The sequence below is a fragment of the Asterias amurensis genome, chromosome 11 (genome assembly GCF_032118995.1).
Source record: "Asterias amurensis chromosome 11, ASM3211899v1".
NCBI classification, from domain to species: Eukaryota; Metazoa; Echinodermata; class Asteroidea; order Forcipulatida; family Asteriidae; genus Asterias; species Asterias amurensis.
In genome coordinates this window covers 9,360,495-9,374,500 of record NC_092658.1, presented here as the reverse complement: position 1 = coordinate 9,374,500, position 14,006 = coordinate 9,360,495, and the positions used below count along the sequence as shown (strand labels likewise).

Below are 14,006 nucleotides of genomic sequence, written 5' to 3'. Positions count from 1 at the left end.
CTTTTTCTTAAAACAATAAGCTGTCAGACAAACATGCCACACCACCTGTGCGATCATGCACTGTAGTCTATTTAGTCATGAGTAAACATACAACTAGGACATATGCGCGAAAGTAGAATTTTGCATTTTTGTTGTGAGCTCCGTGTACTTGGCTTCTATTTTTAGCATTAGTGCGGAATGCTATTGACTTGGTTTAGTTATATAAACATTAGAATAAAAACTCAAAAAGGAATATGGGATTCAAAGGCACTGGACACTATTGGTAATTGTCAAAGACCCGTCTTCTCACTTGGTGTATCTTAACATGCATAAAAGAACAAACCTGTGAAAATTTGAGCACAATTGGTGGTCGAAGTTGCGAGATAATAATGATAGAAAAAAACACTCTTGTCACACAAAGTTGTGTGCTTTCAGATGCTTGATTTCAAGACCTCAAATTCTAAATCTGAGGTCTCGAAATCAAATTCGTGAAAAAATACTTCTTTCTCGAAAAACTACGTTGCTTCAGAGGGGGCCGTTTTTCAAAATGTTTTATACCATCAACCTCTCCCCATTACTCTACCAAGTAAGGTTTTATGCTAATAATTATTGTGAGTATTTACCAATAGTGTCCTCTGCCTTTAAAGTTTAAATTTAATAATAGTGTTCAGGACTTTTATAAGATTGGTACTCCTATTGGTAAAAGTATAACCCTTTGTAAGTCATGTCCACAGTTACTGTTGTGCCAGTTGTACACAACCCATGCATCTCGCTAGAAAATTATTCCAGCCTTGTGTAATTTTCTCTTTGCTCTCCATTTTTTTTCATTAAATTTCAATTTATTTTTGTCCCTCCTTTTTCTTGATGGAACAGTGATAGGATTGAAAAGTTCTCATGGACTGTGCATCTGTTTGGTTTGCTTCAAATTTTTTCCTGAAATTCATGATCAAACTCTTTATTTCAGCCTTGTATCTCCTGCTGGCTGCAGCTCCCTTCTTACTTGCCGCAGTATCAAGAAACGAAACAAAGGTAAATAGATAGTCAGAGAGCGGGTTATGAAGATATTTTGATAAAATTGTGGAGCTTTTTCAGCAAACCCTTCCAATTTACTATATAATGTGTATAGCAGCTTGTGTGTAATTTGTCATTGATGATCGACTACAACTTGTGCACTGAAAATTACAGTTACATTTTGAAAAATTGTGGGGTTTTTTTTATTGCTGGAAATGTAAGCATTATTTATGTGGAAGTGTCGTGGCCGAGCGGTTAAGATCACCGAATTCAAACTCTGGTGTTTCTGATCAGCACAGTGTGGGTTCGAATCCCAAGCCGTGACACTTGTGTCCTTAAGCAAGAAAGACACTTAACCATTGCTTCGTGTTTCGGATGGTACGTAAAGCCGTTGGTCCCATGTGTTGTGTAACGCATGTAAAAGAACCCAGTGCACTTATCGAAAAGAGAAAGGGGTTTGCTCCGGTGTTCCTGGCTGTGGCTGCTGTATGCGCCGTAGCACCTTGTAAAACATAATAAGCTTGTAACTAATTGGGTCTCAAAATTCATCACTGCAATAACCTATCTTTCTGAAAGTTTGTATATACTCAGCGCCTTGAGTACCTTGTTTGGTAGATACGTGCGCTATATAAGACTTTGTTCGTTATTATTATTACTTAATAAAGAAGTTTGAGGCAAGTTAACGGCCCCAATGGTTTGTACTGAAAGACCCAGAGCGGCCACAAACAGCCACAACCTTTGACCAACTTTTGCTCAAACAAGAGGTTCAAAGTAAAGATATGGAATGGAATTCACATTATCCAACGCTTCCCATGTGAACATAAAATCTGCAACTCTAAAACAATACCATGTATTTTTTATCCTTATTTATTTTCCTTGTCATTAATCCCGGCCAACAATGGTGCAAGAAATTGTGACGGGTCTTTTTCTTCAGCTGCGCTACGCATCTGGAAATCTCTACAACCTAATCTTTTGTCTTGTCTTTGAACCGCAAAACTCAAATCTCTTCTCAAAATTTATCTTGTGTCACAGGTTTTCACAAGGACTAATTTTGTTAAACCAGGAATATGTTATAATTTCACTTACCCCCTGACCTCTCCAGGTGACCTCACCCCTTCATGATGTGAATCAACAACTTGGGATCCTTCTTGGCAAGCTGTCATCAGATGGGGACGAGGGAGGAGGGGCCTACGCTGCCGGTAGCGGCTGCCTTCAGTGCTTGAAACAAGAAGACATCATGACCCTGATTGGGGTCGTGGTCAAAGGTCAACTTGGTGACCTTCAATCTCAGCTTACGTCTCAGAATCAGCAGATTATTGCTGTAAGTAGAGTTTCGTTCTAATGTCATAATGGCGGTCTGAAATCTTAAGAGAAAAGAAAATATATTATATCATATTGTAGGCTGGTACAGTTTTGTTGTCATGCAAAACCATGGACAGGATTCCTGTATTGAATCGTCGGAAAAGTAGGACATTTTAAAAATAACTATGCAGCTACAAGATCAAGTAGGATTTTAAACTTTGCAAAGTGGAAATACGATATAGAAATGTTTGCGGTAAAATCGTGTAATGATAATCTCTAAATGAGTTTGGGTGGTTCTGAAATGAACCGTTGGTTTCAACTCCAACGGTTAACGGTTGAAAGCTACCCCCAACTCATTTAGAGAAATCAGATTAAAAGTCAGCTTTTTCTGATGTGTTTTTAAGCTATTAACAAAGCAAAGCTCACTCAGACATTTTAACTTATTAATTTTTTTTCACGGTTTTGATTCACAGATGCATGAGCAACGGGTTCTGCAAGAATCACAGGTAACGATGCTCCGTGATCAACTTGGTGTTCTCATTGCCAAACAAGAACGACCGAATGACCACACACTCCTCTACATCAACTCCATGGAAGGTCAGCTGACCAGGGTCAGAGGTCAACTTCGTAATTTACAGCTGAGCAGACTACAAGGGTACAACGATGTTGAGATCGAGCAAACTGAAGGATCTAAGATTGTACTCGGACTCAGCGGAGAACTGAAAGAACTTTCTAAGGAGGTGTCAAATCTTCAGACGGAGATGGACAGCTTCCAGGCCCAGCAGATGATGGAAATGAGCGGCGTGCAAACGGGAAGTGAGAAGTTCCGTCGTGATTTGAAGGCTCTTCACCTCAGCATGGTCTCTTGGGAAGAGCGATTAGCGATGAATGTTACGTTCTTAGAGGCTAGACTTACAGGGTTACTAAAGGAGGTGGAGCTTCTGCAGTCAGAAGACCGGCTCACTAACAGCAAGGTCACCGAGCTCGTCAACAGAATGAATGATTTTGAGTCGGGATTCTCTGATGTTAAGATCGAGATGCACAACTTCAGGTCGGAGTTTGGAGAGATGGTTGCCATGCAAAACCTGGAAGAAAAAGATGGAAGGGAATCGGTGGATTCACGGCTGGAGCTTCTTAAGAAGGACGTGGCCTCCTTGAAAGCATCTCAAGCAGATAGCTCTGAATTGCTGAGGGCTCAGCAACAGAAATACCAAACACTTGGAGGTTCTCTTGCCGAAGTACAATCAGAGATTGGTCTCTTGAAGATCTCATTAGAGGATCTGAGTGTTCGACAAGTCAGACCAGTTTCATCCAGTATAAAGCAGCTGAATATTAAACTTGCCAAATTAGAATCAGACTTGAGCTCTTTACAAGCGAGCTTCCTGTCACTCCAGGGTTCTGATACTGAGAAGGTTGACAAGAGTGGCTGGGAGAGCCTTCATCTGAGCATCTCCAACACGGAGCGGGAGCTAAACATCTTCGTAGCCGACATTGATTCACTGAAGATACAAGTTGGACAACTTCGAAATCAAGTAGATGGTTTTGCAACAAGCCAGGAGGAACAGAGGAGCCAGACTGGAGCAGCTCTTCGTGAACTAAAGACTGACGTCGGAGAGTTGACCATTAAAGCAGATAGAATGGTTGTCCTGGAGAATATGCAAGGGGACGCGGACACTAACTCCTTAGTCCAGAAGCTCTCAGATGAGGTCGGAGCTGTTAGACTGGACGTCGGAAGGATAGCTTCCCTGCAGGGGGGTAGTGACATTGTGGTGGGAGTCACCAACTTAAAATCCTCTCTTACAGCATTAGAATCGCAGATCAGTTATTTTGAATCAACGCAGATGCAAATGAAACGGACCATTTCAAGTAGTGTTTCAGAGCTCAAGGGTGAGTTCAGTCAAATGAATCAAGCATTCGGGGAACAAAGCTCTGCAATGGTGGCTCTTAACATAACCGTTGCGTCACTGAAACAGGGACAGGATAAACTGACAGCATTCGCCACGCGGAGCGAGATGCAGGACTTGCAGGCAGAGATGACCAACCTCAAAACTATGATTGGTCAGTTATCGGCTGCTCAGAGTAACTATGCAACAAGCGGCGATGTGGACACTCTGAAGAAGCAGGTGGCGAGTATTAGATCTAAAGTTGACTCGACTCACACTCACCTGACTGAGATGAGTGCCACATACACGGGAGACTCAGCCTCTCATTCTGCCCTCGCTGCAGATCTCCTCAAACTACAGGGTACCGTTCAGCAGCTAGAGGCAATGATGTACAGCGACAATCACGAACCTATCAACCTCTCCCTTCTGGATTCGAGAATCAGCTCGCTGACGTCCATTTTAGGGGATAACAATGAGAATTTAGCCACTTTCCTTGCGGCGGGGGGTCTCGGGGGGACGGGTGGCACAAATGACGCCATCGTGGCATTACAGCAAGATCTTGCATTGATCAGATCTGATACCGATCGTCTGAATGGGTTGTTGTACACCCAGGGGCAGGAGGGCGAATCAGTAAGTGCCATTGCTGCGTTGTTAGATAGAGTGGCTGGGTTGGAGGCTAGCATGGCTGGTGTGCAAACATCTTTAGGTGGTGGTGGAGGAGGCAATGAAGTGAGGATACAGCAGTTTAGAGAAGAAATCAACCATCTTAAAGAAGACATGATGAGGCAGGCTGCAGGACATCATTCTGGGTGAGTTAAGCAACTCCTCCATTGTGACAATGGACCGTTCCGGCTTTCCACTAAGCTCCGCCCACCGCGCATGTAAGCAAGACACGTGTACGAGCACTCCTAATGACATTCTGCACGATTCTGCCGCGCGTGCCAAATATTATACGCGAACGCATGACTGAGTTTGTCCGACAGCAATCATTGCTGTGATTGGTCAAATTGGTGAACACGCACAGTTTGATTGACAGGCCGGATCGGTTCATACAGAGGCATTAACAGGGTCTGCCCTTAAGTTTTTTAGTGACTGGCCAGTTGGACCAACTAGCTTGTCATTTCACTAGTCCCTCAGCTTTTTCACTGGGATGTATTTCACATTAAATAGGGAAGCTTTCCGACACTGAATTAGCCAGCCGGACCACTTAGAGTTAAGTTTGACTGGTCCTTAAGTTTGAGAGCTCACCCCTGTTTTTGCTGCAATTGAAAATCAAGAAATATGAGGTTTTTTTGCATAAGTTGAACCACGGTCAGTCAGAACTAATATTACTATTTTTGTTTTGTTGTTGTCTACCTTTCATTTAGTGCTGGTTTGGGTATTGGAGTAGCCGCCATTAAGGATGAACTGAATGCAGCTAAGGCCAACATCACCAAGTTACAGGTTGATGTCCATGATTGCTGTAAGAATAAGACAGGTCTCTTGGTAAGTTTGAATGTGGTCTGATCTGGTCTGATCTGGTTCAATCTGGTTCAATCTGGACTGGTTATCAGGTTACAATTTTTGTGCATAGACCTTTTTCTTTTTTGATAACAAACTGCCTCGGTTGGCATGTTCGGCTGAATGCTAGTAAAACTCTAAATCGTAAAAACATTTGTTGTCACAAAATTCATTATTCTCTGCAAACTTTCAATTTAATAAAATACCTCTTATATTTAGTTGTTTTGTTTTAAACAAAATCAACAAATTTTGTAACATTGTTACCAAAAATAGTGATCTTTTCTTGATTTGCACTTATGGCTTTCCATAGTTTTCCAATCTGGGTTGGCAAAAACTCGGGCTGTGACGTTGCAATAGAAAGGTCTATGAATATTGGGGCTAGATGGGACTCTTTGCAAGGCTGGATGCGGTCTGATCTGGTTCAATCTGGATTAATCTGGCCTGGTCACTAGGATACAAGCATGACAGTGTTAAATATTGGCTGGTCCATTTTCATGTAATTGCTCTCGTCCTGTCATTATTGTAATTTTTTTGTACCTAATAACAATTGTTGTTTTTTCTTGGTGTTCCGTATATATATTTTTTTTTTTGGCCTTTTTACCTTTTATATACTTAAAAAAAAACTATTTTGGGCTTTGCTAGGATTATTTCAAAACTGTTTTTTTTCCCTTTATGACTTAGGGATGGTGGATGGCTCCATGGTTCAGTCAAGGTCAAAGGTCATCTGGAGGTAGCGTCAATCTGAGCGCCGATGGTAGTTTGGATGAAGAGGTACGTATTAAATAAAGTAGTTATATAAATTGTATAAGGGAATAAATATGTGCTTGGCCGGTTTCAAACACTCTGTTTAATACCGATTGCAGTCTGGATGCGATAATTATCCCAGCCGGTTATAATTATATAAGTGTGGGATAATACAGGTTTTATCTTAAATCTTATAATCTTATCTTATTTTGATCTCAATCACAGAGAGTAAAGCACATTGTCCTGAGTGCGTTGACCATGTACAGTGCTGATAAGACTGGTATGGTAGACTACGCTCTGGAGTCTGCTGGTGGTAGCGTGATTAGTACCCGGTGCTCTGAGACTCACTACTCTAAGACTGCGCTGCTCAGTATCTTCGGAATACCACTCTGGTATATGGCCAACTCACCTCGCACTGTCATTCAGGTAGGTCAACTTTACAGCGGGAATCAGCATTGCTGTGTTTGGTTGGGGTTAGGGTAAGGGTTTCATAAGGAAAGACTCACTACTCTAAGACTGCACTGCTCAGTATCTTTGGGAAACCACTTTGGTATATGGCCAATTATTCACCTCGCACTGCCATTCAGGTACGTCAACTTTACAGCGAGAATCAGCATTGCTGTGTTTGGTTGGTGATTTTTAGACCATGGCCCAATTAAAGTAAGCAGAAAACTCTTGCTTAGCAAAAAAGGTTAGCAGCCAAAATACCATACATTTACTATTGCTGTGACTGGTACCTGGTGACTCCACTTGTTTCTTGCTTAGCAAATTGCTAAACAGATTAATGAAATTAGGCCCAGGGCCCAATTTCATAAAGCATGTATAAGCAGAACAAAATTGCTAAGCACAAAAAAAAACTCTTGCTTTGCAAAAATAGGTTACCAGCTCAACTACCATACAGTTACCATTGCTGTGACTGGTACTCCACTTGTTTCTTGCTTAGCGAAGGAATTAGCTCAGCAGAATCTTCTGCTAGACAGCTTTATGAAATTGGGCGCTGGTCACTTTGCACCATTCAAGCAGATTGGATGATTTCCTCTATGTATGTGCCAAGACTCTGTTTGCACGGAGTTTTCAGCATTTTGCAAACTCAAGATCTGTTTTTTTTGGCACTGATGCAACATACTCATTCTGAAAGATGTTACGGAACGTAAGGGCCTTGACACACAAGGCAAGTTTTACAGACGATTAACTGCAGTAATTTATTTTTCATACAATTTCTTACGATCCTCATAAAAAATGTGTGAACATTCAAATTTAATTACCTTTTCGTCTTTGAGATTGCCTGGAACTGGCTTCCTGCAAATTGCCTCGCATGACATGGACCTAAAAGGCTTTGTAATTTAACGATGTCCAAACTGTTTATTCTACACAGCCCGATGTACAGCCTGGTAATTGCTGGGCTTTCAAAGGTACCCAGGGTTATATGGTGATCCAGCTAGCTGGGATTATTAAACCCAGTGCCTTCTCATTGGAACACATCCCCAAATCACTATCGCCGACTGGAACCATTGATAGTGCACCAAAGGAGTTTAGTGTTTGGGTAAGACAACAACTTACGTTTCATCATTTCTTCTCTTTTTGTATCCAAAATACTTGAAGTTGGTTGTAAGGAACCACCGGACTCAAGCTCTGGTGTTTTTTTATCAGTAGAGTTTGCGTTTGAGTCCCTGTTGTGTCACTTCTCAAGTTGAATTCTTTTCAATTTGCTGTATATTTTTATATGCATATAACAATTTAATAAATTTGCATATAGTTTTTATTTCGTGCTTTAATATATTTTTGGTACATTTTGGGTCAACAAAATAATAAGAATATTACTTGTAATAATAGCCACTTGGTTATTGAGTTTGTTGTGTTTTTGTTATTGTAACTTTTGTATGTAACATTTTAATGCAGTTTTTTATCATTTAGCTTTGTACATTGAATCGATTTTGTCCTTTGGGCCACCTGTTTCAATTTTGATGTGGTAACAAGTGTTGTGTACATAAATCTCTTGGATTGTATAAGTATTAGACATGTATTAGACATGTATATTATAAATATTGTTAAATAATAAGTACTAACTAATAGAAATGTCTTAATTTTGTTGGATTTGATAACCTTTTCAAGAATAGGAAATGTGTTTTTAAAAGTATGTTTTTAGTTTTGGTTCTATCTAACTTTAAAATATCTGATTGGTGAAATATTGTTAAGAAACCCTTTCTATTGACGGCAATTTAATTTGTTTATTTTGATTCTTGTCACCAGGGTCTGCAAGATGACGAGGCCAGTGAGAGCATTCTTCTCGGGACCTACTCCTACGACCAAGAAGGTCCACCGTTGCAGTTCTTTGCCATTGAGGTAAAGTTTTTTCTTGTCTTTATGTAGTGTGTTCCCAGTTGCAGGCATGCCATTCTTCCTGTCCCTTGCAAAAATCAGATGTGATTAGATATTCTCAAAAGCCAAGTATCATGCCATTTTAGTCAAAGTGATATGGAAGAAGCATAGAAGATGCAAAGTAAACAGTCATCATAAAAAATAAACTATTTTGTATTGACCATTTTGTCAACCCTCCTCCCTTGTTATAGAATTCTGAAGTAGAGCCAATACCAGCTGTTGAGCTGAAGATCCACAGTAACCATGGCAACTTGGAGTATACCTGTTTGTATAGATTCCGTGTACATGGGACATTGCACAGCCGATAGCAGATTTGAACGAAGGCTTTCATCTACGCAATAAGGAAACAGCGCCCTCAAGCGCCAATTTCTGTAAGTTAACAGAATTGCCGGTTTTTTTTTATTATGAATTATATAAAACTGTTCAGGAAAAACTGAAATCAGAGTATTTTTGCAGAGGGCTTTAGTTTGTAGGTTAGATTCTTGATTAAGAGATTAACTTGGGTTTGCATTTGTAGGGGATTTGCCATTTTTTTAAACTATGGTAGGGCGTGTGTGAACCAAATCAGAATTGACATTATGCCAAATATTTTAATAGGCGCATGTTTTTGGTCCTCATTGTCGTTATTTTTTGATACCATTAACCAACAACATACATACAGTCAAAATAAGATAAAACTAAAACTGTAAGTGTAACTGTGATGCAACTACAAAATTTGCTTTTGAAAACGCCCTCATGTGAATAAAAGGTACAAGCAACTGAAATAAAGAAAATAGATTAAGTTAAAAACTCATATCACTCATGAAAGGGCCACAAAAAGGTTTTAAATTTCGTTATACAGATTTTGGATTCAAGAGAAAAACACCTTGTTATTTCAAGGGAAATTTTATTTGCTACTGTTAAAGGAAAACGGAACAAAATGTTTCTTTAGAGGAAATATTTTTTGCAATTTATGATGTTTTAACTCACAGACTGCATGGACCTGAAGTGGAAATGTTTGGGTTTTGAAGTTTTCTCATCGAACAAAAAAAAATAGGCCGAGCTGTAATTTGTGGCTGCATAGAGTAACTGGTTTAAAGGCAGTGGACACTATTGGTGTTTACTCAAAACAGTTGTTAGCATAAAAACTTACTTGGTATGAACAATGGGAAGCTGTTGATAGTATAAAACATTGTGAGAAATGGCTCCCTCTGAAGTAACAAAGTTTTTGAGAAAGAAGTACTTTCTCACCCACATAACAAAATACTTCAACTGAAGCCTTTTATTATTCTCTTACAAATTTGATGACCAATTGATCCCAAATGTTCACAGGTTTGTTATGCATATGCTGTGATACACCAAGTGAGGATACTGGTCTTTTGACAATTACCAAAGGTGTCCAGTGTTTTTAAATAGTTCAACACCTCACTACAATCAGCCCTCACTTTAGACCTATATATATTTATTTATTTTGGTTATATTTATTAATTGCAACAATTATATACACGCATTCCTTCAAAGGGTTGGTATAAATTTGATATGCATTTAAGATTGTTGGATTGGTTCCGTATGCAAGAGTGGTTGTACATAATGTTTTATATGACGCTACAAATGAAAGGGGAGATGTATAATGTGCATTGCTGTGAAATTGTGAGCAAGTTGGATCATGAACCATCGGTTAACTAGTGATTCTTGACGCCATAGTGCATGCGCACTGAAGTTGACAAGGGAACTTCTCAAATGTCATCAGGCTAGATCAATTTTCGAAGTGAGCAATAAATAATTCTTTTTTTTTCCCAACAATTTTATTAATATTCAGTTGATTGTTGCTGAAATAACAATAATAATATTAGGCATTTATAGAGCGCTCTTACACATGGTACCACAGCGCTTTACAATAAACTTATTCAATAACCAAGTAAATAATGGCACTGGTAATGGGAAAACAGTCGAAGCAATCAATCATTGAACAGGAATATTTTGAGATATTTCTTGAAAGCTTCAGGCATGATGCCAGGTTTCCAAACTGTTCTCGTTATGGGGGCCATGCAAAAATTAAAAATAGTTGGTTGTAGCCCTCACCTTGAAGTGGGCTTGTGTGTCTGGAAACTTGCATAAAAAGAAAAAAAGAAATTACATGTTTGAGTTGTGAAACTCATCAATATTACACCTTGTATGTGTTTACTAGGTTATGCAGCACAATCTGCAAAAAAACACCGGGGCGATGTAGCCACAATTGGCTGGTCACAAATTATCGACTAGACCATTCCATCCGTCGTTGAAGCGGCAAGCGCTCACTAAGAGTTAGTTGAACTATGGTTAACGAGGATCCTTAATCGAACTTGCTCTATTGTGGTGGGTTCGGCTGAAAAATTGTTTAATTGTAACTTTTATAATAGGTGAAAGAATGTATAAAGGAATGTCGTTAGATCTTATGCAGGAACATTATGTACTAGAACAACATCAGGGGTTATGGAAAAATGGGCATTTTTATGAGCAGGGCTTCATCCTACACTGGATGAACATAGCCTAAATGTATGTAATTTAAAAAAAAAAAAATATATGTGTGTCCTTTCAATTCTGCTGTTAATTTACTTCATTATATTCTGTAATTCCGATGACTTAGAGTTTCGTAAAGCTGTTTCTCAGAAAGTTGTGCTTAGCAAATGTTTCTGCTGAGCAGAGATTGTCAGGGGAGCCAGTCATAAAAACACTCCACATTACATGGTATGTTGGTTCTGGTAACCTGTATCTGCTTAGCGAGATTTGTCTCTGCTAGCCACTTTTTTTGTTATTTTTGCTTAACATATTTTTGAAATTAGGTTGGATTGGTGTTGGACAATCAATATCTATCTATGCATTAGGAAAAGTAGATCCTGAATTCTGTTAACTCTATGTGGCTGTAGCAGTGTGAAAAACACATCTAGATATCATTTTGTATTATAAACAATTTTTGTTACAATGTTTCATTCAGCATACTCAATAGCACTCCACACTAGTGCCAAAAATTGAAGCTTGATACCCAAATCTCAGACAATAATATGTCAACGTCACTTTCATGGGTGCGCATGCATGTCCATTTATAAGCTTTATGGTTACATGTCTGTACTGACAGTTACTGTACTTCTGCAGCCTGGGGCCTTTCTCAAACTTCGGCTGGCTTGGGCTCCATATCTGACTTGGGCTCTCTGCGCTGAGTTCCACCGTGGAAACGCAGCGAGTATGACTCAGCCTTCAGGCCTGTACATTGTTGTAGCTGTGTAGATTTTTGCATACGTTGGTTCGCACATCAACTGATGGAGCCTGAAGCCGAACCCCAAGCCGACGTTTGAGAAAGGCCCCTGGCCTGCTGGTCAATGATCGCATGAGTGATGGAAAGTTTGTCTGAAATTTAAGTATTTTAAGCAAAATTACGTCAATAGCCAGAGTGTTATTGGTGATCATTTTTAGTTGCAAATTCACATGAATGCAGACACAAAAACATTTCAACATCACAATTTGTTTCTTTTAATAGTTTTGGTAGCTAGCCTGCCATGAGCTTGCCTTGTAGAAATTCTTGCTGGCATAACTAATGCATTTAAATGCATTTTCTGGAGCATAGTGCGACAACTGCATTTTTTTGGCTTTATTCTTAAGCCAGAGATGATGGTTTGTTACCAAGAGCTTTGACTATGTGTTCCCAATTTTGTAAATTTTATTTCAAATTCCAAATGTATTGCCTGCCGAGACATACTTTGCCTTCACTTTCCACTTGCCATATCGATTTAGATTTACTTTGGTAGAATCTATAAACATACAACACAGATTCCTTAAACTATGTGTATGTTATATTTCAGCATTATGACAAAAACCGTCCTATGACCCTACCTTTAATGAGGCATTTTGTCAAATTTATTGTACCAACTAAACCACCATCATCCTTCAAGGAAACCACCCAAACTCTGCCAAGAGTGTACTATTTGGTTGGGTTATATTTAATATTGCATTTTAAGGGTGGATAGATGGGGTAGAATATACTGGTACAAAATAATCAATTAATGAATGGCTATTCTCAGCAAAAGCTGGTTTGCAAAAAATCAACTCTTCACCAGTATTCTTGCACACTGATCGATTGTTCTACATACTTTTTTTTTTCATTCAGGAATGAAACGCAATTGTTTCTGTAAAAATTTGTTGCTAATTAGAGATATTATTTTAAACCCATAATTTATTTTATAACTCCTTTGAAAGATTGTAAACTCTATCCCCCCCCCCCCCATCTTGAGAGTGGTACCTTTCTTTTCATGTTGCTGGGGAGAAACTCGAGAAACAAAACAACTGAAATAATGCATTCCCATTTTAAACAAGGAAACGATGTTTATTATTATATAAGATTTATTCTTCAAACGAGTGAACCAATCATAACAAGCAATTGTAAGAATAAAATAAAGAATTGTTCTCACCTAAAGTTGATAAATAGCACATTCAAATATAGTTATTCTAATAGATGCTTTATAGTTTGGAGGAAATCTGATCAAATATTTCATTTTCTTTAAAAAGATTGTTTAATTACACATTTATACTATACTATTTTGGAAATTCTATCACAAATTACGTTATTCTTTTATATTTTTCACATTTAATGGCAAAAACTGGAATATATTAATGTTGGGTGAAATAAGTAGAAATATTTGCTTTGTCATATAAATGATAAATTATTTAATATTATTAGATTGTATTTTACAATATATTGTATGTGTTGTTTCAGATAAACTAGAACAAATTAGAAAATGTTGCTGTTTCTCTGCAGCTGCTACAGTGAAAGAGCACCAATAAGCCATTTGCAAGTTAGATTTGAATAATGCCTGGTACAATAACTTACTTGGTCACAATGGACCACGTTCGTTTGAATTGCTCAGACTATAAAGACAGTTGATATGTCAAATGGTTCGGGGTAAGCATTTGCAAAGCAACCTCCAGATGAGCAAACCCTGGTACCATTGTGCCATACACATCCATTCATTCTTGTGTGTGGGTGTTCACTGTCTCCAAAATGAAACTACACAAAAGCTTGCCCCTAACTCAAATTTGAGTGAGTGGTAACTTGTGATCAAGCACGTCATTGTTCCAGGCAATATTCAAATCTAACATGCAAATGGATTATTAGAGCTGATGGATACGCTGTGCTTGCCAGAAACTTGTGTTAAATATCAATCAAGGGCATTGAAAATGCAATAAACCTTGCTGCTG

At 38.7% G+C, this 14,006-nt stretch overlaps 1 protein-coding gene across 4 annotated transcripts in view; it reads left to right on the top strand.

Moving 5' to 3' along the window:
* Nucleotides 1–13,939, top strand: part of LOC139943728 (uncharacterized) — a 28,649-nt gene extending 14,710 nt beyond the window's left edge. For all 4 annotated transcript variants that reach the window (XM_071940484.1, XM_071940482.1, XM_071940485.1 and 1 more), the window contains 9 exons: nucleotides 944–1,008; nucleotides 2,093–2,311; nucleotides 2,766–4,984; nucleotides 5,543–5,660; nucleotides 6,357–6,446; nucleotides 6,645–6,845; nucleotides 7,795–7,962; nucleotides 8,670–8,762; nucleotides 8,990–13,939. In XM_071940484.1, the coding sequence (XP_071796585.1) occupies nucleotides 944–1,008; nucleotides 2,093–2,311; nucleotides 2,766–4,984; nucleotides 5,543–5,660; nucleotides 6,357–6,446; nucleotides 6,645–6,845; nucleotides 7,795–7,962; nucleotides 8,670–8,762; nucleotides 8,990–9,106 (3,290 nt within the window). In that variant the 3' untranslated portion in view covers nucleotides 9,107–13,939. The remainder of the gene's footprint in view (nucleotides 1–943; nucleotides 1,009–2,092; nucleotides 2,312–2,765; nucleotides 4,985–5,542; nucleotides 5,661–6,356; nucleotides 6,447–6,644; nucleotides 6,846–7,794; nucleotides 7,963–8,669; nucleotides 8,763–8,989) is intronic.
* The last annotated feature ends 67 nt before the right edge of the window (nucleotides 13,940–14,006 follow it).